General features: G+C 44.2%; 3 protein-coding genes across 4 annotated transcripts; 2 read left to right on the top strand and 1 right to left on the bottom strand.

Moving 5' to 3' along the window:
- Positions 1 to 5,981: 5,981 nt before the first annotated feature.
- LOC112890314 lies at positions 5,982 to 10,155 on the top strand. The gene is made up of 5 exons (XM_025957225.1): positions 5,982 to 6,086; positions 6,191 to 6,304; positions 6,418 to 6,509; positions 8,703 to 9,066; positions 9,796 to 10,155. The coding sequence occupies exons 1-5, from the start codon at positions 5,982 to 5,984 to the stop codon at positions 10,153 to 10,155; spliced, it is 1,035 nt and encodes a 344-aa protein (XP_025813010.1).
- Positions 10,156 to 10,189: 34 nt separating this feature from the next.
- Positions 10,190 to 12,079, top strand: LOC112889894. Its single transcript, XM_025956683.1, has 2 exons — positions 10,190 to 11,491; positions 11,574 to 12,079. Exons 1-2 carry the CDS (start codon positions 10,205 to 10,207, stop codon positions 11,811 to 11,813), a joined length of 1,527 nt encoding a protein of 508 aa, XP_025812468.1. The 5' UTR covers positions 10,190 to 10,204; the 3' UTR covers positions 11,814 to 12,079.
- An 11,834-nt stretch (positions 12,080 to 23,913) lies between these two features.
- On the bottom strand, positions 23,914 to 27,591 carry LOC112888970 (tRNA A64-2'-O-ribosylphosphate transferase). 2 transcript variants are annotated; one of them, XM_025955414.1, is made up of 7 exons: positions 27,218 to 27,591; positions 26,424 to 26,587; positions 25,325 to 26,030; positions 24,950 to 25,053; positions 24,750 to 24,858; positions 24,542 to 24,601; positions 23,914 to 24,358 (listed from the first exon to the last, which is right to left on the bottom strand). In XM_025955414.1, the coding sequence occupies exons 1-7, from the start codon at positions 27,531 to 27,533 to the stop codon at positions 24,183 to 24,185; spliced, it is 1,635 nt and encodes a 544-aa protein (XP_025811199.1). In that variant the 5' UTR covers positions 27,534 to 27,591; the 3' UTR covers positions 23,914 to 24,182. The 2 variants fall into 2 exon arrangements, with proteins under 2 accessions (XP_025811199.1, XP_025811200.1); XM_025955415.1 differs by having other exon boundaries at positions 24,950 to 25,047.
- Between the last annotated feature and the right edge of the window lie 300 nt (positions 27,592 to 27,891).

Below are 27,891 nucleotides of genomic sequence, written 5' to 3'. Positions count from 1 at the left end.
GGGGGATGGCTCGGTTAGTGCCGGCTGACATTACCAGCCGGCACTAACGCGCCCACGTGACGTCAGATGGACAAGTTAGTGCCGGCTAGTGTTACTAGCCAGCACTAACGTGCTCAAGTTAGTGGCGGCTGGTAATACCAGCCGGCACTAACGTGTACCGTCCGCGCGGGAATTGGCCACGCCAGTTCCCATTTACACTAAATTTTTAATATTCATAAATTTATTCATAATAGGCTTAATAATTAGAATAATATAACAAAAATTTATATCTTATTTTTAGCTACACAATAATTATAGTAATTATATGTACATAATAATAATAGTAATTGAAGTAAATTAACGAATATGCAACCATTATCAATTATGTGTAGCGTAAAGGGTTTATATGTGTATATGTTTATGTTATTCATAATAAATCGAAAACATTTCATTTTGATCCATGCAAAATTCTTCAAAAAACTTTTCAATAGTAGCCTATACAATGATGTAATCAATTCGCATATTACTTGATTATTTGTTTGTAATTTAATATTTCAATGCTTCTAATAATGCAAAATTAGTGAATGTAAATAATATTTATACCATGCAAAAATATAATATTATCTAAAGATGATATTATGTCATAATTGGAGAAATAGTATCAAGAATTGAGATAAATACGATGCGGTGCGTTACATTACATCACTGATTGAGAGAATTCAATACATAATTTATATAAAACTACTACTCATTATCATTATCTACTGGAACATTGATAATCTTCCTTTTGACGAAAGTGCCTTGAGCGTGATCACAGCGTAAATAAGGTGTGTCCTCTTTGGATAAGAGGATGCTAGGGTCAACGTCAACTGAGAATGGAGGAAGGTCATCAATCTGGTCATAATCTTCCGAATTGTCCGAAATATCCTCAACTCCAACAACTTTTCTTTTTCCTAGAAGAACTATGTGCCGTTTCGGCTCATTTTCAGTCTTGTCTGCTTCAGGCGTCTTATCTGACTTCTTCTTCGGTTTGCTCGACATGTCCTTCACATAGAACACTTGTGTCATATCCTTGGCTAGAACAAATGGTTCATCTTTATATCCAATCTTTTTAAAGTCAACTATGGTCATCCCATACCAGTCCTTCATTACGCCTCCTCCAGCCACCCATTCGCAACAAAATAAAGGGACAACTATGGGTCCATATTCAAGTTCCCATATCTCCTCTATGACACCATAGTAGTTGTTCTTTTCTCCATTACTGTTTACTATACACATACGGACACCACTATTTTGGTTGGTGCTTTTTTTGTCTTGAGCTCTCGTATAAAATGTATACCCATTGATTTCGTACCCTTGGTATTGCTGGACAGTGATTGATGGTCCCCTAGCCAGCCATTGAAGTTCTTGATCAATTGTGTTGTTGCCCAATAATTTTCGTCTGAACCAGCCGTCAAAAGTTTTTATATGTTGGCGTGTAATCCAAGCAAGATTCTTTTATGGATTTTCAGACTGTATAATATTCATGTGCTCATCAATATATGGAGCCACGTTGGATGAATTCTAAAGAACCGTGAAGTTTGCTTGGCTGAATTCACTACAAGGGATGTTCACATTATATTTCTTTCCTAGTGTGCCTTTTCCCTTTAGTCGCCTCTCATGGTGTGACACGGGGAGCCCAATCGGATTGAGATCAGGAAGATAGTCAACGCAAAACTCAATGACCTCCTCGGTTCCATAGCCCTTAGCAATGCATCCTTCTGGGCGAGAACGTTTACGCACGTACTTCTTCAATACTGCCATGAACCTCTCGAAAGGGAACATATTGTGTAGAAAAACAGGACCCAGAATAGTTATTTCTGTCACAATATGAACTAGAAGGTGTGTCATAATATTGAAGAAGGAAGGTGGGAAGACCATCTCAAAGCTGACAAGACATTCGACAATGTCTTTCTGCAGCTTTATTAGATTATTTGGATTAATTGCTTTCTGTGAAATTTCATTCACGAATGCACAAAGCTTTACAACTGCCAATCTCACATTTTCCGGTAGAACACCCCTCAGTATAACCGGAAGTAATTGTGTCATCAGAACGTGGCAGTCATGGGACTTCAAGTTTTGGATTTTCTTCTCTTTCACATTTATTATGCCCTGTATATTTGAGGAGTACCCAAACGGGACCTTGATACTGTTCAAGCAATCGAACATGCTTTCCTTCTCCTCTTTACTCAGATTATAGCTGGCAGGTTTTAAATAGTGGCATCCTTTGTCTCTCTTCTCGGGTTGCAAGCCTTGTCGTCCAGCTAGCATCCACATGTCGCGCCTTGCTTCCAATGTGTCTTTTGACTTACCATACACTCCCAGAAAGCCTAGTAGGTTGACGCAAAGATTCTTCGACAGATGCATCACATCAATTGCGTTGCGAACCTGTAAGACTTGCCAATAAGGTAGGTTCCACAATATAGACTTCTTCTTCCACATTGGAACATGTCCCTGGTCATCCTTCGGAATAGGTTGGCTACCGGGACCCTTTCCAAATACTACCTTCACATCCTTGATCATCAAGAACACACGCTTTCCATTACGGAATAGAGGCTTACGACGAGTTTCGGGCTCTCCTTTGAAATGCTTCCCTTCGGTTCTTAGGGGGTGATCGGTAGGAAGGAATTGGCGATGGCCCATGTATACGCACTTCTTACAGTGTTTCAAATAAATGCTATCGGTTTCATCATAACAGTGGGTGCAGGCCATGTATCCCATGTTCGACTGTCCCGAAAGTTTTGCAAGTGCAGGCCAATCATTGATGCATACAAAAAGCAAAGCTCGGAGGTTGAAAGACTCCTGTTTATACTCATCCCACACATGTACACCTTCTTCTTTCCAGAGTAGTAAGAGATCATCCATCAAGGGTTGCAGGAACACATCAATATCGTTGCCAGGTTCTTTTGGCCCTTCTATAAGCACCGGCATCATGATGAACTTACGCTTCAGGCATAACCAAGGAGGAAGGTTGAACATACATAGGGTCACGGGCCATGTACTATGAGCGCTGCCAAACTCACCGTACGGATTCATTCCATCCGCACTTAGAGCAAATCTTATATTCCTTGGGTCGTTGTCAAATTGAGGATACTCTCGGTTAAGGTTTCTCCACTGGGACCCATCTGCTGGGTGTCTGATCATGTGATCCTCCTTACGGTCTTCTTTGTGCCACCGTATCAACTTAGCGTTGTCCTTGTTTTTGAAAAAGCGCTTCAAACGTGGTATTATATGGAAGTACCACACCAACTTTGCGGGAACTCTCTTCTTTACCGGCTCCCCATCAACATCACCTGGATCATCTCGCCTGATCTTATACCGCAATGCGCTACAAACAGGACAAGCTTCCAAGTTCTCGTATTCGACGCGATACAGGATGCAGTCATTAAGACATGCGTGAATCTTCTGCACGTCCAATCCAAGAGGGCAAACTGTCTTTTTAGCTTCGTATGTTGTTGACGGCAGTTCATTACCCTCAGGAAGCATGTTCTTTACAATATTTAATAGCTCACCAAATCCCTTATCGTTGACACCATTAGTTGCCTTCCATTTCAGCATCTCTAGCGTGGTACCCAACTTCTTCTGCTCCAGTTTGCAACTAGGGAACAATGGCCTTTTGTGATCCTCCAACATCTTCTCAAACTTTAATGCCTCCTTCACAGTGTCACTGTCTTTCTGTGCATCAAGCAACGCCTGACCTAGCTCGTCAGGTGGCTCCTCTTGTGCAACATTTGCTTCACCCTCGTCCATTGGTTCATCTTGAAAGCCACATGCTTCATGAACCCATGCCCAATCTGGAAGATTGTTATCACCATCGTCATCTTCTTCATTATCTTCCATCATAACTCCAACTTCGCCATGCTTAGTCCAAAGGCTATAGTTACTCATGAAACCATTCAAGACCAAGTGATTCCATAGAGTTTCTCTTTTTCGGAATTCCTTTTTATTTTCGTAAACGCTGCATGGACAACACATTAAACCCTTTGGCGACCTATTTGCCATTGCCGCCTTGAGAAAAGAATCTAAACCCTGAATCCACGCCGAGGTGCTCCGGCTTCCGTGCATCCATTGCCGGTCCATCTGTACAAATTAAAAAAAATCATGCTCATTATCCCTAAAAACAGGTTACTATGAAGTAATTCAAAAAAATGTAAATGTGTCATAGGCCACCTATCTAGTAAATTTAAACTAAGTAGCAAAATAAATTGGCACAATAACATATACACATGTCACCATGAAATAATTCAAAAAAATCATTCTAAATGTGTGATGGTCAAACTATATAGTAATCATTCTCTAAAAAGCAACTAATCAATTCTATCTTGCTCAAATTAATGAATCATGCTCATTGTCCCTCATCCTTAAAATCCCTAAAATTTTGCATAATAACATATACACATGTCCCCGTGAAATAATTCAAAAAAATTACTCTAAATATGTCATAGTCAAACTATCTAGAAAACCTTCTCTAAAAAGTAACAAATCGATTCTATTTTGCTCAAATTAATGAACAAATCAGAAAATTATGCTCATTTTTCCTCAACCTTAAAATCACTATTTTCTTTATCTAGAAAGTATGAAACAAAGAATAAACACCATGAAAGAAGAGTGGAAGAAGCTACTAACCTTTGGTGTACTTGGATGGGTGAAATCCTCACAAATTTGGGGAAAAATGGGCAGCACCTCCCCTATAATACGCCATGAGAGAGAGGAAGAGCTCGGTTAAAGGAAATGGAGGGCTCGGGAAGAAGGACTGCCAAATGAAATGGAGGGCTGAGGATGTAGTGGCCGGTATATACGGGGCTGGGCAAGTTAGTGCTGGCTGGTGGCTTTAGCCGGCACTAACTGTGTACGTTTAGTGCCGGCTAGAGTAAACAGCCGGCACTAACTTGTAATTGACCAAGTTAGTGCCGGCTAGATATGCCGACCGGCACTAACGTACGTTTTGACTGTTGTGGCAGCTGTGTGACTGTTAGGGGGATGGCACCTTAGTGCCAGCTGGGATTTCTAGCCGGCACTAACGTGCCCGCCTTGCACTGTTCAGGCACGTTAGTGCCGGGTACTAACGTGCTGGTACCAATGTGACATTCTCCGGCAGTGCGCCTCCGTCTATGCCAGTTGCATCGTTTATTAGCAATTCACATCGTAGACTGGTATGCTTTGTTTTCGTCGCGAGTGGCGATGGTTCGCATCGTCGGCCGGAATCAGGAAGTGCGAGCGTGGGCGTGGGAGAGAGCTGGTGTGATCGTGGCCTCGTGGGATTAATGGGCAAAGGTGGACCAGTGGGATCGTGGCTCAAAAAACAGTTCATCTGGCAGCCAAAACGGCATCTTCTTTCCTTGTTTGTCTTCAGATCGGAAGGCAAGCAGAGCCATGGCGTCTATGAGTTTTAGTGGCCGGATCGAGGTATGGCGAGCACCATATACCTCGCGATACCGGGTCCTCCACCCCTGGTAAGTAGGCCAAACGACGGTCTAAGAAACAGCTCCCTCACACTCAAGCAAATTGTCTACCTTCTCGCGACAAAGAGTGAACATAAGGTGGCCTATATCCACAATTGGAGAAAGTACCGCATCGATTCAGGTCCAAAAAATTATTACTATGATGCTAATGAGTAACAACTTCACCAAGCTAAGAGGCCATCGTGTTGACTTGTGATCTATCCGTCATTGTATATTTGCTCCCCTGGCGGGTAAGAGCCAACTCAGCTTGCTCTTGCAAAATAATCAAATGTTAGAGGTTGCAGATTAAAGTGATACTTGTTGCTCTATAAATAAGCCATCCTCGCGAGGGAACGGACGGCGCTCACAGCAGGAAACAACGTTACTCAGACTACTTGCATCACCGGCCAACACGTACCATGCTAGCGAGCTAGGTTCCGGCGTTCTGCAGCCAGCAGAGTACGTACGTGCAGCACCCGGCATTCGTCTCGATCTGCTAGCTTGGAGAAGCGAGAGAGGACCATGGCCGCCGAGTCGATCACGTTTGTGCTGAACCGCCTGGCGGACCAGGCGGTGAAGGAGGCGGCGCTAGCGCTGCTCCGCGGCGTGGACAGGACATGTGGGAAGGCATCGCCCCCCCCCCCCCCCCCAACCCCTCCCCCGCACACCCCCCCCCCCCACCCCCCCGGCTGCTCCGCGACAAGCTGGAGTGGATCCAGACCTTCATCCAGCACGCCGACCAGGAGCGGCGCAAGCGCGCCAATAACTACGTGGCGCTGTGGGTGCGGCAGACGCGGGACGTGGCGCACGACGCCGAGGACGTGCTCGACGAGTTCCTCCGCAAGGTGGACCTCGACCGCCCTCGCCGCCGGCCGCTGGCTCTGGGTCGCCACCACCCTGACCACGCAGGTCGCCGTCCGACACGACTCAGGGAGAAGATAGACGCCATCAAGGACAGGCTCCAGGAGAGATCTCCAACAACGTCGACAAGAACTGGAGGAACCAGCTGTCGGCGACGGCCGCCAAATCCTCCGTCTCCGCCGCTGCATGGTATGCGTACGTATCTTCGCCTGCTCTCCCTCTTTGATGAGGAGGAGTAATTCATATCAACACGTCGAGAGTTCTCAAATCATTCCCACACATCACAACACACTTGCACACTAAATATCACCGGGTGTTGCAGAAGCCGGAGACGTTTCCATTTTTTTTAAAAAAAAACTAAATATCATGGGGCTAGACTCTAGGGATACATATGCTACGTGACACTAAAGCTACGATTTTTATTAAAAAAGTGAATATAAGTTTATCTTTATCCTTACCTATTTTTAAAGCACGTAACATTTCCACAAAAAATTTTGATTCGATTTTACAAATTTTGGTTTGGTTCAACATATATCCCCAACGGGTGGCCCCAAATAAAATGAGAACCGAAAAACAACACTATATTATAGCTTGGACTCGAATACAATGAGAACGTGAAAGCACAACAAAATTCATGTTGAAGAAGAAAACCCATCGTATGAAAAAGAAGCCACGACCCCCGCGTCTGTCCTTAAGTAGCGCCGCCATATCTATCCCATGTGATCCTTTTCCAACTCGTGTTGATTGCATCACGTGTCTGGCCTAGTGATGGTGCAGCTAGGGCGCTACATGACACTACTAGGTCATTGGCCAAGATGTGAGCTCATACATTGACGACATAACAACAGTAAAGGTAGACCAGAGGTGTGGTCACACAATACTTACAACTTACAGGATCTTCAACCGCGGTAATGCACGGACATATTTCCTAGTGATCTACAATAATCCTAAGTTGGATTATATTTTGGATCAGAAATAGTACCGGTTACTCTCTCCGTTTAAAAATAGTTCACTCCATGATCAAGTTTATAAAAAATGCACAATATCTACACTATCTAGGTTCCATTGAATTCACCATAAAATATGCCTTGATAGTGCATTTATTTGCTATTATAGATATCATTATATTTTGTATGAATTTTTTCAAATTAGATAAGCTTGATTAGAACAAAGCAAAGTGAATTATAATATGGAACGGAACGAGTAACTAACAATAAAATGGCAGGAAACAAGATTATTGCTCTATTTTTCCTATTGATAAACAAGCTGTTGAAATAATCAAATGGAGGGACCTTTCATGTCTATACGTATACAACCACAACCTGTTTTACTTATGGTTTATCTGGTTTGAGAAATCACCTCATCAGAAATGGGATAGTCAATGGAGAGTTCATCCCATGAATTTCATAGGATGATTCTGTTCCCAATATTTATATTTTTTAGTAATAATTATGTACATATGAGGAAGAGGTGCTGATGAATGAACACATTATGTACATATGACGAAGAGGTGTTGAATTTGTGGAGTGATATGGATGATCTCATTTCTCAAACCAAACACCCCCTTTAGTATAGCGGTAGACAATCTTGCAGACTATTAGGCTATATGTAAAGGACTGAGAAATGCCATAGAAAGATCATATAGGAGTTTCATAAACTAACTGGATCAAAATGTATTAAAAATCATAGGCAATTTATTCTAAATGTGCTATAAGTTTTGTTCTAGTATTTATACTCTACTACATAAAAAAAAAGTCGTGCAAAGTGTTAGGCCATGTCTAAATTAAAGGACTGCGATGCCATAAAAAGATCAAATTAGAGTTCCTAAAACTAACTGGGTCAAAATGTATTGAAAATCATAGAAAATTTATTCTAAATCTGCTATAAGTTTTTTTCTAGTATTTCTACTCTCCCCCTTTTCTAGTTTATATTTGATATTTCTACGTTAGGCTCCAATCCGATTGACTACACATGGAAATACTAAGAAAGATAAAGGAGAAGCATGAACAGGTGTAAAGAATAAATGTAGAATGTTAATAAAGAGATAATACAAACTCGGCACGATAACGTTTCATGTGCTACTGGAAAGTAGTCATTTTTTACTTGTCCCAGTTGGTGCACCCTTACAAGGTATTTCCGCTAACATGATCCCCTCAAGATAGGATACCAATAATTTACCCAATTTTAATTACCTGACCAGAAGTTCATTGTGGGTGTAGATACACCGTATCCTAGGTATAGATAAATGAACATAAGCAAGGTGGTAAGAGGTCCAACCTCTAGCAACATACTCCCTCCGTTCGGAAAATCCTGACGTTTCCGACCAGAATCAAAAAATTAAGGAAACAATGAAATGACAGTTATGCCCTTCATCCATTGAAGGTTCCCACCTCGCAGTCGAGATCCCGCCGGCGCCGTCCTCGCCGAGCCGAGATCCAGGGTGACGGCGCCACCCCTGTGCGGGCCGAGATCCCACCGGCGTCGTCCTCGCCGGGACGAGATCTCCCGCCACCCCTGTGCCGTCTCCGTCGAGATCCGGAGCACCGCCGCCGACCTCACCGCCGACAACTTTGGGGACGTGCAGAGCCCGCCGTTCCCGTGCTTCAAGCGCTTCATACTCAAGAGCACCACCATCACCGTGTACAAGGGATTCGCTGACGAGGGCGTCAAGAAGGGGTTCAAGCCGCAGGACAACGCCGTCAAGCTCTGGGACCCCGAGGGTGCGCAGGGGCACAAGGAGTGGCTGGTGCGTACCCCTCACTCTTACTATCCTCGCATTGAGCTGTCCTGTGTTGATTACTCTTCGTTCGCATAGTACTATCCTCGCATCAGCTCTGGGACCAACTACTGACGAAGAAGCTGGCTGACGAATTGCAGCGCCAGCGGCGGCTCTGACTTGTTGAGAGAATCGATTTGGTGTCATCTTTCTTATCCACAGACGACGGAACCAATAATAAAAGTCACCATGTGTATAGCAGCTAGCCATTACTGGGCTTTACAACTTGCACTCATGCTGTTAATCTAATTGCTGTTAATCTAATTGTGATGCTGATGATATCTTTAATCTAATTGCTGTTGAGAGAATCGATTAATGTTCCCCAAGGTGATGCTGATGACATCTTTAATCTAATTGCTGTTGAGTATATGATGCACTCATGCTGCACAAACGCTAATGCCTCACAGGCAGCACGTGCATTTCTTTTGAGCCCACCATGCCAACAAATCGCTCTGTAAATCTGTATAGTACTGATCCCCTGCTGCTGCATTTTGCCATTGCAGTTACTCTGCTTTAGATTTTATTTACAGTACAATTTTGATCAAATTACAGGAAGGACTACTGGTCCTCAACAAGTTAATTGTACATGCACGTGCTCCTAGCTGCTGCTTTAGCCCTCACACTGATTCTTTATCCGTGAGCTGCAACGATGCCTAACATCTTTTGCAACGATGCCTAACACCTTTTCTTTTGTTTCAGGAAATATATTCTCTAATGGGAAGTCGGAAGCACTTTATTCCACCTTTGTTGTCCAATCATCAATCTGACAGCAATGTCGCGAGCCTCTCAGCCATAGCTGCGTGCCGATGTGAGGAGCTGTTGAGAGTAGTCCAAGAAGAGAAGATTGGAGACAATGGTCCAGCGACCTCATCGAGTTCAAGAACTCCACGGTTCCCAAAGACTTGTGTTTCAGATACTATTGTGCATACAAGGTTATATGTGGACATTCTTGACCAATTTAAGAGGATTATTTTCTTATCATTATTATTCCTGCAGGGTTTTGCAAGAAAGGCACATGAGCACAAAAAGAAAATCACCAGAGATAATGCGTTCACCTAGGCTTTCACCAAGAACATCGCCAAGGATTTTCAGATCTCCATTAAGCCGGATGATACTTACACCAAGAATTTCACCAAGGATTTCCAAATCTCCATTGAGTTCGGCTGCAGTCAACGAGCATCACAGGGGGTCAAGAGATTTTGATTTGAATAGTATGCCTATTTGCAGCGCAGAGGACCAAGTTAATCTGACCATAGGTTTGGATTATGGTCAGCAGACAGATGGCAATATACCTGATCTACAGCTTCAAAACAGAGCACGTAGGATACAAAAGGAATATCCCAAGCACACAAAGAAAGTTGTATTTCAGTTCTTGCTTGCAAAATCTGTGAATGGACAATTGAAAGGCCATGAAACAAGAGAAGCTTCAGTTGCATTCTCTGTGAGTATGAGAACAGTACAACATATTTGGGATGAAGGAAAGCACTGCCTGGATCAAGGGACTGAACCAACTTTTGAGGGCAAGAGGTCAAATCGAGGTCGCAAGAAGAAGGAATTTGACACATCAAAGATTCGCGAGTTGCCAATTTCCAAGCGTGGTACCTTGCGGGATGTATCCACACACATGAATGTCAGTGTATCAACAGCTCATAACAGATTGAAGGATGGAACCATCAAGCGCGTCTCCAATAGTTTGAAGCCACTGTTGACAAATGAGAATAAGAAAGAGCGTCTTAAGTGGTGCCTATCCATGTTGGATCCTAGGACTGTACCCCATAATCCTGTTTTCAAAGGGCTGTTTGATGTTGTCGTCATCGATGAGAAGTGGTTTTACATTACTAAAAGGACAGCAAGGTATTATACGACTCCAGACGAACAACAACCGACAAGATCATCCAAGAACAAAAATTTTATTCCGAAAATAATGTTTTTGTGTGCTCTTGCTCGTCCGAGGTTTGATTCCGAGGGAAACTGCACTTTTGATGGTAAAATCGGGTGTTTTCCTTTCGTGACTTATGAGCCAGCTAAGAGATCAAGTAAGAATCGTCCAGCTGGGACAATAGAGCTGAAACCTATGGATACAGTAAGAATGGGTGTTAGTCGAGAATATTTGGTTAAGAAGATCATACCAGCAATTCGGGAGAAGTGGCCTCCAGAGGATGTGCACAGTCCCATCTATATCCAGCAAGATAATGCTCCGTCCCACGTTAATCCTGATGATATAATATTTTGTGAAGCTGCTAAAAAAGACGGATTCGATATCCGACTCATGTTGCAGCCCGCCAATTCACCCGACTTGAATATCTGTGATTTAGGCTTTTTTAACTCTATACAGTCTATCCAGTACAAGACTAGCTCAAAAAGCACTGAGGAACTTGTATCTGCAGTTCTTGAGGCAAGTTTATGGTTTATTTTACTATTCAGTTTTCTCTTTCTTTTTCAATAATGTTAGCTAACACATTTATACTATGAATCAGGCTTTTGCAGATTATCCACCATCAAAGTTAAATCGCATTTTCTTATCCTTTCATGCTTGCATGAATGAAGTGATAAAGATTGGAGGTGGAAATGAATACAAGGTTCCTCATATAAGAAAAGGGGTACTAGAACGACAAGACTGTCTCCCAGTGCAACTTGGCTGTGATGCTGAAGTGGTGGCGGCTGCTATGTCTCAAATATCAGATGCTGGATTGATAGATGCCGCCCCCACATCTTAGTCGCCCTTTGAGTGAACTTGTAGTGACCCTTAATTGCATTTGAGAGATATTTCATTGCCATTTGCTTGAGTTTTCCCTTGCTGTGTCAAGAATTGTGAAGCAATGTCAAAAATCGTGTGTGTGTCTCGCCATGTAATTCTCTTTATGCTCTTGCTGCAATGTCAGGATGCTGTGAACCATTCTATACCATAAGAGTGCAATCAGCAGACTTATATAGCTGCAACCATTATATATTGCTATTATGTGTGTCATTCTCTTGTCAGCTATTATGAGTGTCATTATATATTGCTGCAATCAGCAGGATCATGTAGCTGCAACCATTCTCTTGTCAGCTGTTATGTGTGTCATTATATATTGCTGCAATCAGCAGGATCATGTAGCTGCAACCATTCTCTTGTCAGCTGTTATGTGTGTCATTATATATTGCTGCAATTAGCTGGATCAATCATACAGCTGCAATGTCAGGATGCTGTGAACTAATTATGAGTGCTTTTGTATCCATCAATTTATACATTTGAGAGTCCAAACTATTATTTTCTTCACTGATAAGAACTTTTTTAAAAAAAATGAGGAGAACTTATTTTTTGAAATGGGGAGTATATGTGATCATGATGTGTACAGACTTATGTCATGAACTTTTATTCACAAGTCCAAATTCTGAATGTCAGGTTTTTTATTTACATGATCATCAGATATGCTATACTGTTCTTAACTCTTCACATACTCTCATTACAGAAATAGCAAACTATTAGTAGCAGAAATAGCAGAAATCTGCAAAGATGAATGTCAGAACGATTTCGGAGAGAAGCACCATCGAAGGCCAGAGACCATACATACAAACAGAGCAGTAAACTCTCATTACCTCGATGGATACAGCCGTGAGTGTCCAAGAACTACAAATCCAAGCCACAAACCTGTACTTGGATGGACATGCAAAGAAAAAACAGTAGGTACAGATCAGTGTCTTATTCAGTTCAATTTTACTCCATAGATTGGATAACAATTCACTACTTTAGATGAACTAGAGGCATCCATAGATTGATCCATGCCCATCCCTACTAAAAGCTCACGGCTAGGATGAAACAAAAGTGCTCTCCTCCAAGATCGATCTGAGTATTCGGTGAAGGGAAGAAAAGAAACGAAAAAGGAAAAGAGAGCAGAGCAGATTCGGTGGGAGGCGGGGGACGGGTGTTGCGGACGCCCATGCATCTCCTGGTGGAGGAGGAAGTGAGCGGCGCCATGGCCGGCTGCTCCTGGTGCTGAATGATGGAGGCGCTGCGTGGTCTCACGGCAAGCGGCAAGACAGGGGCAGACGGCGTCGCAGCAGCAGTACGGGCGGACGGCAGCGGGCCACATGGGGCAGCGCTGCGGTGGTGGCGGACAAAGCTCCAGGTGTGACCTCGGCGGAGAAGAGCGACGCAGGGGCGGAGAGAGCTCGGCACCGGAGGGCGCGAGGGGCGGTGGGGCGCCGAGGCCGAGAAGGAAGATGGGGGCAGGGCAGGGGCAAAATTGGAAAGTAGACTGCGATCTGTATTAGGGGCGACAGGAAAAAATGGAAAATCGATCTCTACTGTTGACAACACGATTTTCCGAACGGAGGGAGTATATCTTAGTAGTGGGAACATGGATGCACAATGTTATAATAGAAATATGAAAGAAAAGAAAAATGGAACTAAACTCCATATACGACAACATCAGCATAACTTCCCAGAAAGGGAGACTACAACTAGGTGGCATCCATTATTGTCACTCACCTGCAAAACAAACATGTGCATGCGTGTTAGCCACAGTTATAATCATAAGGAAGCAACTCCTTACGGTATTCTTGATGCAAAATCATAAAGGACGATCAAGATCAATAGTGTCTATTGAGTTCTTCTCAACACATCATATAGACAAGTCATTCATTTTCTTCCTATAACAGAGTTGACCACAAAACCTACGAATGTCATTGTTCAGTGAATCTAAGATCATCTTTTTCAAGAATGGTGTGCATAAATAATCATACAAATGTACTTTAGTCAATCCTACATATGCAAAAGGGACAACAAAGTTTTAACTAGATCAAACTTTATGCATGCAGGGACAAAGCAATCAAAGTGGTTGGCTTTCAAAAGGAATGCAAAGTGTTATAAATAGCACTTGTATTCAATATGAAGGCTCTAGACCCAAATGTATACATGTACATGAATTAGCAAATATGCACAAAGCCCCTTATACAATGGGGAAACTATAAAAGGTACATATAAGTCTAACACCCCCCCCCCAAGGTGGATCAATAACACTGAGTTTGGAGAGAAGAACCTCTGTTGAACTCTCGTTTGTGCCTTTGTGAAGAAGTCTGCCAACTGAAGCTCTGAAGGCACGTACCGAAGAGTAATAACATCATCCTGTGCCTGTGCTCGTGTATATGAAGCATCAACACCAATATGCTTAGTGAGCTCATGCTTCATCGGACTACGAGCAATGCTAATAGCACCAGTACTATCAGACAAAAGAGGAGTCGGCCTAGAAACAGAAACACCAAAATTCTCAAGTAGCCATCGTAGCCAAGTAACCTCTGCCGTCACAAGAGCCATAGCCCGCAACTCAGCCTCTGCACTTGAACGAGAAACTGCTACCTGCTTCTTAGTATTCCAAGCAATGAGAGAACCACCAAGAAAAACACAATAAGCAAAAAGAGATCGACGATCAGAGGAATCACTAGCCCAAGTAGCATCAGAATATGCATGGAGCTGTAAAGAGCTAGAGCAAGGAAAGAACAAGCGATGAGATATAGTCCCACGAAGATAACGCAAAACACGAAGAAGATGAATATAGTGGATCTGAGTGGGAGCCGAAATAAACTGACTCAGGATATGCACAGAATATGAGATGTCAGGACAAGTGACACCAAGATAAATAAGGATCCCAACAAAGTGGCGATAACGAGTGGGATCTGCAAGCGGCTCCCCATCAATAGCACGGAGATGAACATTAAGTTTCATGAGAGTCTCTACAGTACGGTGGTCGGTGAGAGAAGCACGACCAAGAAGATCCTGAATGTACTTTTTTTGGGACAGATAGAAGCCCTGAGGTGTGGAAGAAACCTCAATCCCAAGAAAGTAATAAAGAGGACCTAGATCAGACATAAGAAAGTGCTCACTGAGACGTGCCTTCATCTCCAGTGATAATCATGTCATCAACATAAAGAAGGAGAAGAGTCCGACCATGAGAGGAAGTGTGAACGAAGAGCGTAGGATCATGAGTACTGGTACAAAAGCCAGCAGCAGTGACCACAGAAGCAAAACGCTGGAACCAAGCACAAGGAGCTTGCTTGAGGCCATAAAGCGAGCGGCGAAGATGACATACCATACCCTCAGGGACCGAATATTCAAGTGGTGGCTGCATATACATTTCCTCACGGAGTTCACCATTCAGAAAGGCATTCTTCACATCAAGCGGAGATATAGACCACTCACGAACAGAAGCCACAGCAAGAAGAGTGCGAATAGTGGTCATATGAGCCACAGGTGCAAATGTGTCATCATAGTCCTAACCATGCTCTTGCTGAAAACCACGTGCCATAAGACGAGCTTCGTAGCGCTCAAGAGAACCATCAGTGCGGGTCTTAACCTTGTAAACCCACTTACAAGTGATAGGACGAACATGTGCAGGAATAGGTACAAGATCCCATGTGCTAGTGCGCTCAAGAGCAACAATCTCCTCTACCACATCATGCTGCCACTCCTGATGCTGAATGGCATCATGGTAAGAAGTCGGCTCAGAAAGAACAGTACCAGCAAAATGAAGCATATTTGGAGGCCGAATCGGATGTAGAGAACACGCATCAGAAGTTGTATCATAAAAAGGAGAAGGTGCATTGGAAGAAGATGGCTCATCAGGAGGAGACAGCGCATCAGAAGATGGCTCCACAACCCACCGAGTACGTGTGTAGACACGTGTGACAGGCGGTTTACTGTCATAAGCATTACCCATAGAAGCCTGTGGAATAGCCTCCAAAAAAGAAGGGACCACAGGTGAAGGGGCCATAGAAGAAGGCTCCACAGGTGAAGGAACTACACGCAACTCAACAGGAGCCTCAGAAGAAGGCATTAGGTGTGGAGAAAATATAGGGCCACTAGGAGTATCAGGAAATAGCAGGAAAGAAAGTGGCTCAATTACAGATGCATGAGAAGAATCCGGAGAAGTACGAGGATAGAAAGGACGAGACTCATCAAAAGTAACATCCCATGAAATCCTCATCTGACGGCCAACAGGATCCCAACAACGATATCCATTATGCTCAGCACTATATCCTAGGAAAATGCACTGAACAGATTGAGCGATAAGCTTAGTGCGCTCATGAGGTGCAAGAAGCACATAGCACACACATCCAAAGAGGTGAAGGCTAGAATAGTCAGGTAGTTTGCCACAAAGATGCTCATATGGAATCCCACCTTGAAGAGAGGATGAGGGCTGAATATTAATCAGATAAGTGGCAGTTGAAACAACCTCAGCCCAAAAATGTGATGAAATAGAAGAAGAAATCATACGAGCACGAGCAGTCTCAAGCAAATGACGATGCTTATGCTCAGCGACACCATTCTAAGCATGAGCACCAGGACAAGAGAATTGGACAAGAGTGCCTTGCTCAGAAAGGAACTGGCGAAGAGCTCCAGATAGATACTCTCCTGCAGAATCAGCACGAAAGACCATAATAGAAGTATCAAACTGAGTACGGATCATGGTGGCAAAGTTTTTATAGATAGACAAAGCCTTACTACGATTTTTCATAAAATAAATCCATGTGTGTTGAGAAAAAATAATCTATAAAAATGATATAATATCGATGGCCTCCTTTCAAAACGAATGGAGCCGGACCCATACATCAGAAGGAACAAGATCAATAGGATGTTTCGACACCGACTCACTAGAATAATAAGGAAGCTAGAGCTGTTTTCCTAGTCGACAACCCTGACACTGATCTAGAGATACATCATCAGAGACTGACCCTAAAAGACCACGACGAACTAGCGTAGACAACCACGAGCCACAGAGATGTCCCAAATGATGATGCCACTGAGCAAAAGATGATGTGGATGACGAAGACGCAGCAAAACCGGCAAGACTGGTAGAAGCAGCGGAAGGAAGACGAAGCCAGTCAAGCTCCCAAAGACGCTGAGAATCACGTCGACGAGGGCCAGTACCAACCAGAAGACCCGTGACGCGATCTTGGATACAACAAGAGTCAGAATCGAGGATCACACGACAACCATAATTAGTGAGCTGGCTAGCTGAGATAAGCTGCATGGTTAGTTTGGGAACATAAGAAACAGCAAGAACATGAAAAGAGGGAGACAAAAGAGTAGGGAGGCAAAAGAGCTCCCTGCCCTGCAACAGAGAGAGAAGATCCATCTGCAGTTTGAACAGTGATAGGAATAGGTGGTGGACTAATGGAAGAAAGACTGGTTCGATCAGGAGTCATATGGAAAGTAGCACTAGAGTCTAGAATCCATGAAAAAGTACCTGAAGAAGAAGACTGAGAAGCAGCAGCAGCATCTGACTGTGCAGAGGCTTGAGTTACAGAACCAGAAGCTCCTGGAGGTGTATAGGCAGCTAGGCGACTAAGCAACATGAGCATCTCCTGTGTCTCAGAACCAGCAGAACTCCACTAAGAACCTCCAGTATCAGAACCACCAGCACCAGCACCACATGTACCCTATGAAGTACGACCACTACCACCTCGGCGAGACCAAGCCTTCTTCTTCTTGTAGCAATATGCCTCCACATGAGTCTTCTTACCACAGTAGTCACAGTGAAGACGACCAACCCCTCCTCCCTCAGAAGAAGGCACTGCTGAAAGAATCATCACTGGTGGAGGGGCGAGAGCCGTAGACGAAGAAGAACGAGCAGCCAATATGGAAGAAGAAGAAGACTGCAATAGACCAGCATTATGAAGACGCAGCTCCTCATTACGAACAGCACCAAGAGCCTCAATCAAAGAAACACAGGGCTCGCGAGAAACCAGCTGAGCTCGAAGTTGCTCAAACTCATCACGAAGACGGGTCAAGAAGTCGTGAGTGCGCCTAGTCTCTAGAGCAACCTTCTGAGCCTTACACGAGTCACAAGTGTTGGGTGATAATGGAGGACCAATGGAATCAATCTGACGCCACACTGCAGACATCTGAGCATAGAAATCCTCAACTGTAGAATCACCCTGACTCAACAGTGTTCCTAACGTAGAGCAACAATATAGGTAAACTGACTGGTGCACTTATAATTCTCATGAAGAAAAGGCCACATCTGATGTGCGTGGTCAAAAGTAACAATATCCGCGGAAAGACGCTCCTCCATACTACCAGCAAGAATAGCACCAGCACGAGCATCCTCATCCAATCATGTCCTATATGCAGCAAACTAAGATGCACAGGAATCCATACTAGCATCATACTCATCAAGCAGCTTCATCTTCATGTTGTCAGCAGCTTTATCAGGAATAGTAGGCCTGACAGGAGCAACAGGAGGAGGTGGGCAGGGCATATCACCAGTAAGAAACTCCCAAAGACGAAGACCACGCATGTGCCAGCGTAAACGAGGAACCCAGTCGTGATAGTTGGTGCCATTGAAAAGCACCGGACATCGTGCAATCTGCACACCACCGGATGGAACGGAAGGAGACGCCATCCCAAACAGCAACAGTCCATGGCAAGGGCGCAAAGGAAAAGCGGCAGCGGCAGCAGTTTTTTTTTTTTTTTTTGCCTTACGTACTGCAATCTCTGGAGCCCGGGCTATGCACTGCAGGAATGAGGAGCGCACCAACAAAGCACAAGGAAGCAAAGAACAGAACAGTCGCAGGGTTTGTTTTTACCTTCAAGCGGATGGTCTTAACCTCTCACGGGAGAAGAAAGACCCACGCAAGCCATGGACGCCGAAAGGACGTGCAGCAGAGGACCGTGCGGGGAGGCAGGCATAGGCAGGAGGAAGACGCCGAATTAATTGTTGAATCAAGCCAAAGTCGATTGCGAAGCAGCAGCACAACACCGAGGTCCCGCGGCGAATTGATTTTACTTCACGCGAAATCAAGCGGAAGGTCCACCGGTTCCACGATCAGATCGACGAGGCAGCGAATTGACGAGGCAGCGGAAAAAGAAAAGGCCAGCGCCCCCTCCAGCCAATCCTAATCATGATGGAAAACCAATTTGCTCAAGATGAAGAGTGATTGGCATCCCGTGAGAAGGATTTGGTAGAAAAAAGAAGGGCAATGATGGGCAGGCGCAGGTGCAACGCCGGGAGAGATAGGAAATCCATGATGCACTGTCAAATTACTTAGCTCACAAACGCTACTTGGTGATGGTAGATGGCCTTGCCAACTTTACAACCTTGAACTCCATACTTCATAGCCTTCCAAAAAATGACAGAAAAAGCGGAGTTATGATTATCACTCGCCTTGAGGAGAAAGAAGCTTCAAATGCTGACCCAGAAGTTATCAAACCCGTCAACATTAACAAGCTTGGGGAGAAAGATAGTAAGAGGCTATTCTGCCACAAAGTTTTTGGCCCCGACTATTTTCACAATAAGGTAATTGGCGGTGGCAAAAGCTTACTGTCAAAGCAAGAGCAACTACAGTTATTGGAACAAGAGAAACTAATACAAGCTGAGAAGAGCAACCACAACCAAGTCAATGGAAACAACAGCCCAAGCAAGAGCAGCAACGAATGGTCAGGAAGGCTTTAGATAACATGTACAAGGTGACAGAAGGCCTTCCCTTGGCAATTGTGGTGCTGGCTGGGCTCCTTCGGACCAAAAACATAGCAGACTGGAGCAAGGTGTTTGAGCAACTCAATTCAAGTGACGAGCCCAAGCGAGTAAAGAGAATTCTTGCCCTAAGTTTTGATGACCTCCCAAGCCGCCTCAAGTCGTACTTCCTGTATTTCGCAGGAATGCCAGAGAACCTAATATTCAATGCAAAGCGCATTGTGCGGCTTTGGGCTGCTGAGGGATTCTTGAAGGCAAAGATGGGGAAGACCATGGAAGACGTAGGGGAGACCTACCTCAAGGAGCTAATCTCGAGGGGTTGCTCCAAGTAGTGGAGAAGGACATAAATGGGGGTGTCTGACGTGTTTCTATCCATGACCGCCTTCATAATTTTGCCAAGTCAGAAGCACAGGATGCGAGCTTCATGGAGGTCCATGACAATGCACATGTCCTTGCAGCTGCTTCTATGCGCCGTCTATACCTCCAAAATTACACGCAGTCATACAATTTCTTTGGACACTACCTCATTCCCTAAGCTGAGATCCATATTGTGCAACTTTGCTGAGGAGAGACTACAAGAAAACCTGGTGGTACCAACATCATAGTTATGTGGAGGCTGTTTGAAGATCCTAGCCAACAAGAATGCTCGACGACGCTACCATGCTCTTCGTTTTCTTCTAGTCTCTAAGTTTCTCAGAGTCATTGACTTCCGAGGTTTAAGGATTGATAGGTTGTCTCGTGCAATTGGTGACATGATCCATGTTAGATATTTGGGACTCCGGTGCCAATCTCTTGATGCTCTCCCATCATCGATTGAACGTCTGATCGACCTCCAAACACTGGACTTATAGAGAAGTAAGGTTGCGGCGGTTGCACCAGGATTTTGGAAGATCCCAACTCTACGACATGTTGTCGCAAACAATCTACTACAGTTGCCAAAGTCAGTTGGAGTGGTGAACAACATACAGACACTAACCGGCTTGGTTTGTGGTACTGATCCATGGACCAACAGCATCAGCCCTTTGGACAACAAGGTTCATCTTCGGTACTTGGAACTCACCGGTCTGACTGACAGACAGCACTGGAAGGGGCTTGAAGCTGCCTTCAAGAAGCTAGAATCACTCTTGTACCTGAACCTTGAAGGTAAAGGTATACCTGCATCCGAGTTGTTCACAAACTTCACCCTTCGTCGCCTGCAGATCCTAGAACTTACAGGGGAGATCTTGACACCAGAAGACGTGGAGGAGAAGCAATACACATTGCCGAACCTCACCAGGATAATGCTCAAGAAAACAAAAGTGAACCAAAAATTCATGAACAATATCGGCTTGTTGCCAAGCCTCATGGAACTAGTGTTGTCCGATGAGTCCTACGATGGGGATAAACTCGTGTTCTCTGATGAAGGATTTAAAAATCTCAGAAACCTTGTGACAGAAAATTTACCACAAGAACTAGAGTGGGAAATCAGGCCCCGATCCATCCCAAATATCAGAACAATCACTCTAGGCAGATGCAATATGAAGATCAAGCATCAACTAAAAGCCGGAGAAACAAGGCTGAAAAGTTTGATGCAACATCCTGAAGCAGTAGTGGTCTGGAACATTCATGAGAAAATCCGAACAGAGCCCACGAATAGTGAATTTGAGGAGAAGATCAGCAAGGTCACCATGAAAACATTCAGTGAAGACCTAACAAGCGTGATGAGGAGGACAGGAAGGTCGGGGACAGGTGCGGTGGAAGGTGATATGCCTTAGAACTAGAGCCCTGCCTGCTCTGGCCAGTGTGCATGTTTGGACCCGGAGCTGGGTCAAAGGTAGAGCTGGACGAAATGCTCGAAGCTCGTTAGCTCGCTCGGCTCGCAGGCGGCTCTGCTCGACTCGGCTCGTTGCAATTTACTAACGAGCGGAGCTGAAGATTTTTCTCGTTAGTATAACGAGCCAGCTCGAGCCGGCTCGCAGGCTCAGCAAGCTGCCCAAACCAGGAGGCCACTGGCCCAGTAGGCCCATCAGACTATTGGAGCTCCTGAACCCTAGAGGCCCCCTCCCACCGATTCCTGTCGCCCTCCCTCGAGGCCTCGAGTCACGCCGCCTCGCCGCCCCCAGTTTGCATCGCGCAGTCGCCCCTCCCTTTCTCGATTCCCGTTGCCCCTCCCCCTCCTTTGGCTGGGCACCTGAGGTGCCGACGCCAGGGGCGGTTGCCGCCCCCCTGCAACGGCAGCGCCTCTCCCTTCGAGCAAGAACGGTGCACGGCCACGGCGGGAGCCACCGCTAGGAGTTGCCATGGAGATCGAGCTGCACGAGGAAGCTCCGCCGAGTATTGAATAAGAAGCAGGCGCACCCGCAAGGCAGTGGCGAAGAGGACCGTGCTATCGTCGGCGGCGGAGCCGAGCAGTGCTTGAGTATCACGGGATTCATCCCCTTGTGTCGCTTCCATGTCTGTGCACAAGGACAAGGTATGTATTCAAAAATCTTTTTTCTTTCCTTAATCTGTAGGCTATGTTAGAATTTTCTCAGTTAGAATTTTGCTCAAGTTCATCTGTAGTTACTCATGTAGGCATTATAAGTTTCATTTTTTTTAACCTTGTAGGCATTGGAGGAAGTGGCCGAGGAGGAGGATGAAGAAGACAACAGCTTTGACCATGATGACGAATTATCAGTAAGCTTACCTACGAGTGTTGAGGTTGAGGATGATGAAGTAGTTGAGGTGTCAGCTGATGGGGTTTCTAAGCCTCAGAAGGGAAAGAGAGGACACAAAAGGCTTAAGGCTGATGCTAGTGTTTTATTGTCACCTTCCAAATGCAAGGTAGCAAGAGGAAAGAGAGCAGGATGTTGGAAGTACTTCAAGGTGATCAATGTTCCATCTGATAAGGAGCGAGGGGTCATGGTGACTAAGGCTAAGTGCAGATTTTGTACCACAAGCTACACATATCATCTAGGAGGATCAACTACACAGATGAACCGTCACTTGAAGAAGTGCACCCAATATCTGAACAAATTGGCAAGGGCAAAAAGACAAGGTACACTCAACTTAGCTCCTGATGAGGGTGGTTCTCTTATTATCAATCCCACTTAATACGATCATGGTCACACTTGGCTTTTAATTGCTAAGATGATAATTGTCCATGAGTATTCATTTAGGATGGTAGAGCATAAATTGTTTAATGTGTTGATGAGGTGGATGAATAGCAATTATGAATGGATTGGTAGGAAGACTAAAAAATGAATGCATGAAAATTTTTGAATCCGAGAAAGACCAGCTCAAGAAGAGTCTTAGAGAGGCTGATTCGATAAGTCTAACCACTGATTTGTGGACTTCAAATCAGAATATTCAGTATATGTGTTTGGTGGCACATTACATTGATGCTAATTGGGTTTTACAATGCCGTGTCCTAAACTTTTTTGAGTTGGATCCTCCCCACTCTGGTCTTTACATGGACGTGTGTCCTTGTGCTCTATATTGTTCTCGTGCACCTAAGGCCTACAGTCTCAAGCAACATTTACAGTTACAAGTTTACAACAAGGGCAGCAGTGTAATTTACTAATGAAACGACTATTGTTCGTAAGCCACAAGACCCTTAATGACGCTAGTTTGATGTTCCAATTCTGCCGCAAGTTAGTCTCCAAATATCACTGCTCTAATCATCAGGCTAGCTAAGCTATAAGCACCAGTGGCGTAGCTCCCCAAGAATTTTAGGTGGGGCAGACCAACACTTCTTTTGCTCTTTTGCACACGCAAATGCTAATAACATGGTAGAAGGTTAAAGGCCATATATCAGTTGAACATGGATAGATGTCTCTCCTAAGCAAAACCCCTAACACCTTGCGTGCATAGGAGATAAGAGTTAAATTCAACTAACTGCATGCCAATTCACATAAAAAGCAAGTCGTCCCTAGCCATTGGTCTGCAACATCAAATCATGAATACTGTCGTTGACTAGCTCTCAATCCAATCACAAGTGGGGAGAATGCAAGATCAAAACTTACGGAAAGAGGGAGGAAGCTTGCCACGGCACGCAAACTGCAGCTCTACTTCGAATCTCCCCCTATCCCCGTCTGCGGTCTCCAGCTAAACACGGACGCAAAGCATTGCGAGATGACGACGAACGAGCTGCGAGCCACACACAATGCACAGAGAGACCGAGATCGATGTCCACTGCCGGTCCATCAATTACATCACGGCTGACGCACTCTGTTCATCTTCTTCCTCTCGGGCTCTCGGCCGCTCGACGCCACAGCAACAGATTGCACTTGGACCGCGAAGGGGAAGGGGTCTCTGCGCCGCGGCTAGCTGGGGCAGCTGCCCCACCTTGCTGTATGGGGAGCTACGCCTCTGATAAGCACTGTCAGCATGTATCTGACATTGATTTTTGTACCGAACTTGTACTAATAAACCTCAGCCTCAAATGCTAATCCCAGTATGAGATCATTTGTCATAGTTTGTCTGGGGCTTAGCAATCCCTGGGGAACTATTGTTTCCCAGTATAGCCATATCTCATAAAATGGCGTGAAAGACCAACTCTGAAGTTCAAACCAATAGAGAGCTCCATGCATGCAGGCAATGAATCATAACTAATACCTCATCTGATGCATATTGCAAGGGATGGAAACAGCAGCTTAAGACAACAAGACGAAGCTATGTCAAACGTGACAGACGTTCCTTTTCATTGCTGAGGAAACCATAAACCTGCTTCAAGTTTCCTCTAGATGGCCGCGCGTTTACTGCAAATTTGCAAATGAATACCAGCCTCTTCCTCATCTCCAACTTTGTGATGTCTCTTTTCATGAAAGAATTGCCAGAGTCAAAGCATCCTTGCAAGAAACAATTATAATTCACGATGTAATCATGCTTGACATACTAAATTGCATATGCAGTAATTAATAATGTCATGCAAGAATGCAAATCAACATGAGACTAAAATCTGTGTTGTACCATTTTTGCAAGAGAAGCAAAATCATATCTGCTGTAATCTTCGTACCCGTGATTACACTTACCGTTATCATCGAACAACAATGTCACTATTGCCAAGGCCACACAAATACTTATATCTTCTCCTGAAGGGAATCAAAACATCAAGTTAGGGCTCAATTAACTGCAGAAAGAAATGCAAGAATGCATATGGCATTCTGATTCGTAGTGCAAGAGAGGCAGATGAAACAAGTTTTTTTTTTTGGGGGGTGTTGGGGGACCTTGTTAACTTACCATTTTGACAGCATACTAGTATTTTTCTCCCAGCAAGCAAATTCCTCCTAGCAAAGTCAATTGCCTTTGAAAGGTTTTTCATCAATGAAAATCGGTCATCCTTTGAGCCCTACCATCATTACCAGCATGAAACAAACAAATCTTAGAAATTCTTATATAAAGGAGAAACACATATAATTTATAAAGAATGGTTTGGTTACCACAATAGATAGCTCAAGGTAAGAATTTTCTGATGAATTAGAAGGTAACTTTGATGTGCTGTCACAGTTCAGTATGCAGTCCACGCCAACTAAGGCATCTGCAACTAAACAAAAGTGCATAACGAAATAACTATCATAAAGAGTGTGAGGAATAAAATATCAAGGATTCTAAGTGCAACGAAACAAAAGTACTTAGCTTAGTTTGCCACATAACTAACTGAAATACAGAATGATTCTAAGTAACTGCATGCCACACAATTACAAAGAATTGCAAATAAAAATGTGATTTTCTATATTAGCAGCACGGTACAAGACAAATATTTGACAACAAAAATGCCATAAGGAAACTTGCAAGAGTCAAATTAATCAGTATACCTTGGAGAGTAGATGATACTGCAAGGTTTGATGTTCCAATCCAGAAGAGAAGATGACCACTATTGGAACATTGCGCATCTGTTGCACTGGTACAGGGGTCCGAGTTCATAGGCCACATAGTGCTTGTACGATCATCATTACATTTGAGATCATCATAGCCCTTCAGAGGCTTAGCTGTAATTTGAGGAGAATGTTCACCTCTCTGCACACGATAAACCCTATCCTTTTCAACAATATCTGCAACTAACTGGTTACAATGATCTGGTCCAGCATCAAGAAGGTCATATGAATGTTTCCAGAATAAGGTAGGAGTTAGACCACGTGCCCAACTCTCTTCATCATCTCCTGCTCCGGGGATATATTGCCAGCTGAATTCTGAAGACATCCTTTGCGTAGCAACTGCATCCGATGCTGATGCAGAAATTAGTATGATAGGAATGAAATCCCATGACTCAATCTCTGGCACTTCATTTAACCATATGCGTGTCCTTTGTGATATCCATAGAGGACGTAGTGGCTTTTGCAAACTTATTGCAAGTGAATGAATGTCTGCTCCACATGATTCAAATTGATCTGTCCATTCCTCAATGCGCCCCTCAATAGCATTTTTCTCAGTGCCTAGAACCCATACAGGAAGATGCACTGAGCTATCCCAGTTAGATGAAAAGGAGTTACTTTTGGTCTCTCCATTCAGCATAGTAGATGACTAACAGAAAAAAAGGGTGAAAATCTTATTAGAATATGTAAACATACAGATCATATAATACTTATTTCAGGCAAGCAATAACTAAGAACAACAGAGCTAGATGAGAAAATAGGCAATGTGGCACAGAAATCGGATAATCAAAGCATCGAACCACTAGAAATATACTATGATTTTTAGCTCAAACAATGATATTGGTCTTTATTATAAGTAATGTAAATCACACGCTGAATTAGTGAGCTAACATTCCTTATATATCAAATCTTCTAGAGTGATCATTTCCTCCTGAAGTTAAGCATATCCTAATAAGGATAGTAAACAAGACAGACTTCAACTGACATGTTGATCACTGCACAGAACTATAGGAGGGTATAAAATAATAAGCAATACACCAACCACTTCACAATTCACTTCACCACCCTTGTGGATAGCCCGCAGCCGATGCCTCTCAATTGCTCGGTTCAGGACACAGCACCAAATAGGTATGGTCTTTGACATACTATCAGGGAATCGTTTCCCTCTCCTTGTTGAATCAACTATTATGCACCCTCCTCTGTTCCCTGCTCAAAGGAAAAAGAGAATGAGATCAATTCAAGCTACCCCTCAGAAAGTCAGAAGTTTAGGTCTTCTGCATTCTCTAGTATCATATTCACCATCGACAGCAAATTCTATATGACCGTCAGAATCTCAATTCAATATTTGAGTATCTTACAGATGGAAATTTTTTACTTCACTTCACCCCCAAGCTTGCAAGATTTGAGCATGGAGAAACAAATGAAGCAAACTTTCTCCTCTTTCTTGGACAGGAAAAGGGATTGCAATGCTAAACCCTCAATTCTGGTTCAGATTCCTGAAAATGCCTGATTGATATGCTAAACCGTCGAATCCTAGGTTGATATATAATTTACCATATTCCAAATGAATTTATCATAGTGAATTTGAAAATAACCCCTAATTTCAATGCTAAATTCACCATAATTTATCATAGTGAATTTGAAAATATCCCCTATTTTCCTATTTCAATCACCAAAAAGGGAAAAGTTCACCGACTGGCACATCGATTTGTGAAACCATACCAATATTTTCCAACAGAGGGTATCGAGAACCACAAAACTGACCTAAAGGTAGGAATTTAGACGCCCGCCGTGATCAATTGATACGCGAAGAACAAGACGAGAGAGGAAGTGTACCGGCGAGTAGAGCGAGGTGGAGGTTGAGGCGTGCGGTCGAGAAAGACCAGTTCCCGGCGTGGCCGTCGGTGGACTTGAAGTAGCAGGTGGCGGCGAAGGCCCGGGGCGGCGCGTACCAGAGGCCGCAGCGGAGGTTGGCGACCAGCGGCAGCGCCGGCCACAGGGCCGCGACCTCCGCCACGAAGGCCGCGTCCTCCGCCACGCTCCGCAGAGCGTTGTACAGCGTGCTCGCCCGCCTCTTGATGCTCCGCGCCGCTTTGTAGATGCTCAGCGTCGCCGATGGCTCGGCCGCGGGCTCCGGCGCCGGCGCCGCCATGGAGAGAGAGATGCGAGCTGCAGTTTGCTTAGTGGCAGCGCTGGTCCGAAACTCCGGACCCAAGGATGGGCCAGGATTTCAGTTCAATTAGCAGCCCATTAATCTACGCGAATAGGCGAGTCGGGATTTTGGCCCAGTAAATAGGGCCTAGAAAGAGAATAGAGTTTCATCAATCCATAGCGTATTTTGTTTTGGAACAAAGTCAAACTGTGCATATTTTAGCCAACAATTAGTTAAATTACGTGTGTATTTAGTGTGGAAAATTATAAAAACTATATTAATATTGAAATTATTTTAATATGATGTTGATGTGTAGGGAATGGCAATGCAATGCAAGAGGAATCAATACTCAAATATA

The sequence above is a fragment of the Panicum hallii genome, chromosome 4 (genome assembly GCF_002211085.1).
Source record: "Panicum hallii strain FIL2 chromosome 4, PHallii_v3.1, whole genome shotgun sequence".
Taxonomy (NCBI): Eukaryota; Viridiplantae; Streptophyta; class Magnoliopsida; order Poales; family Poaceae; genus Panicum; species Panicum hallii.
This window is presented reverse-complemented; position numbering and strand designations above follow the sequence as displayed.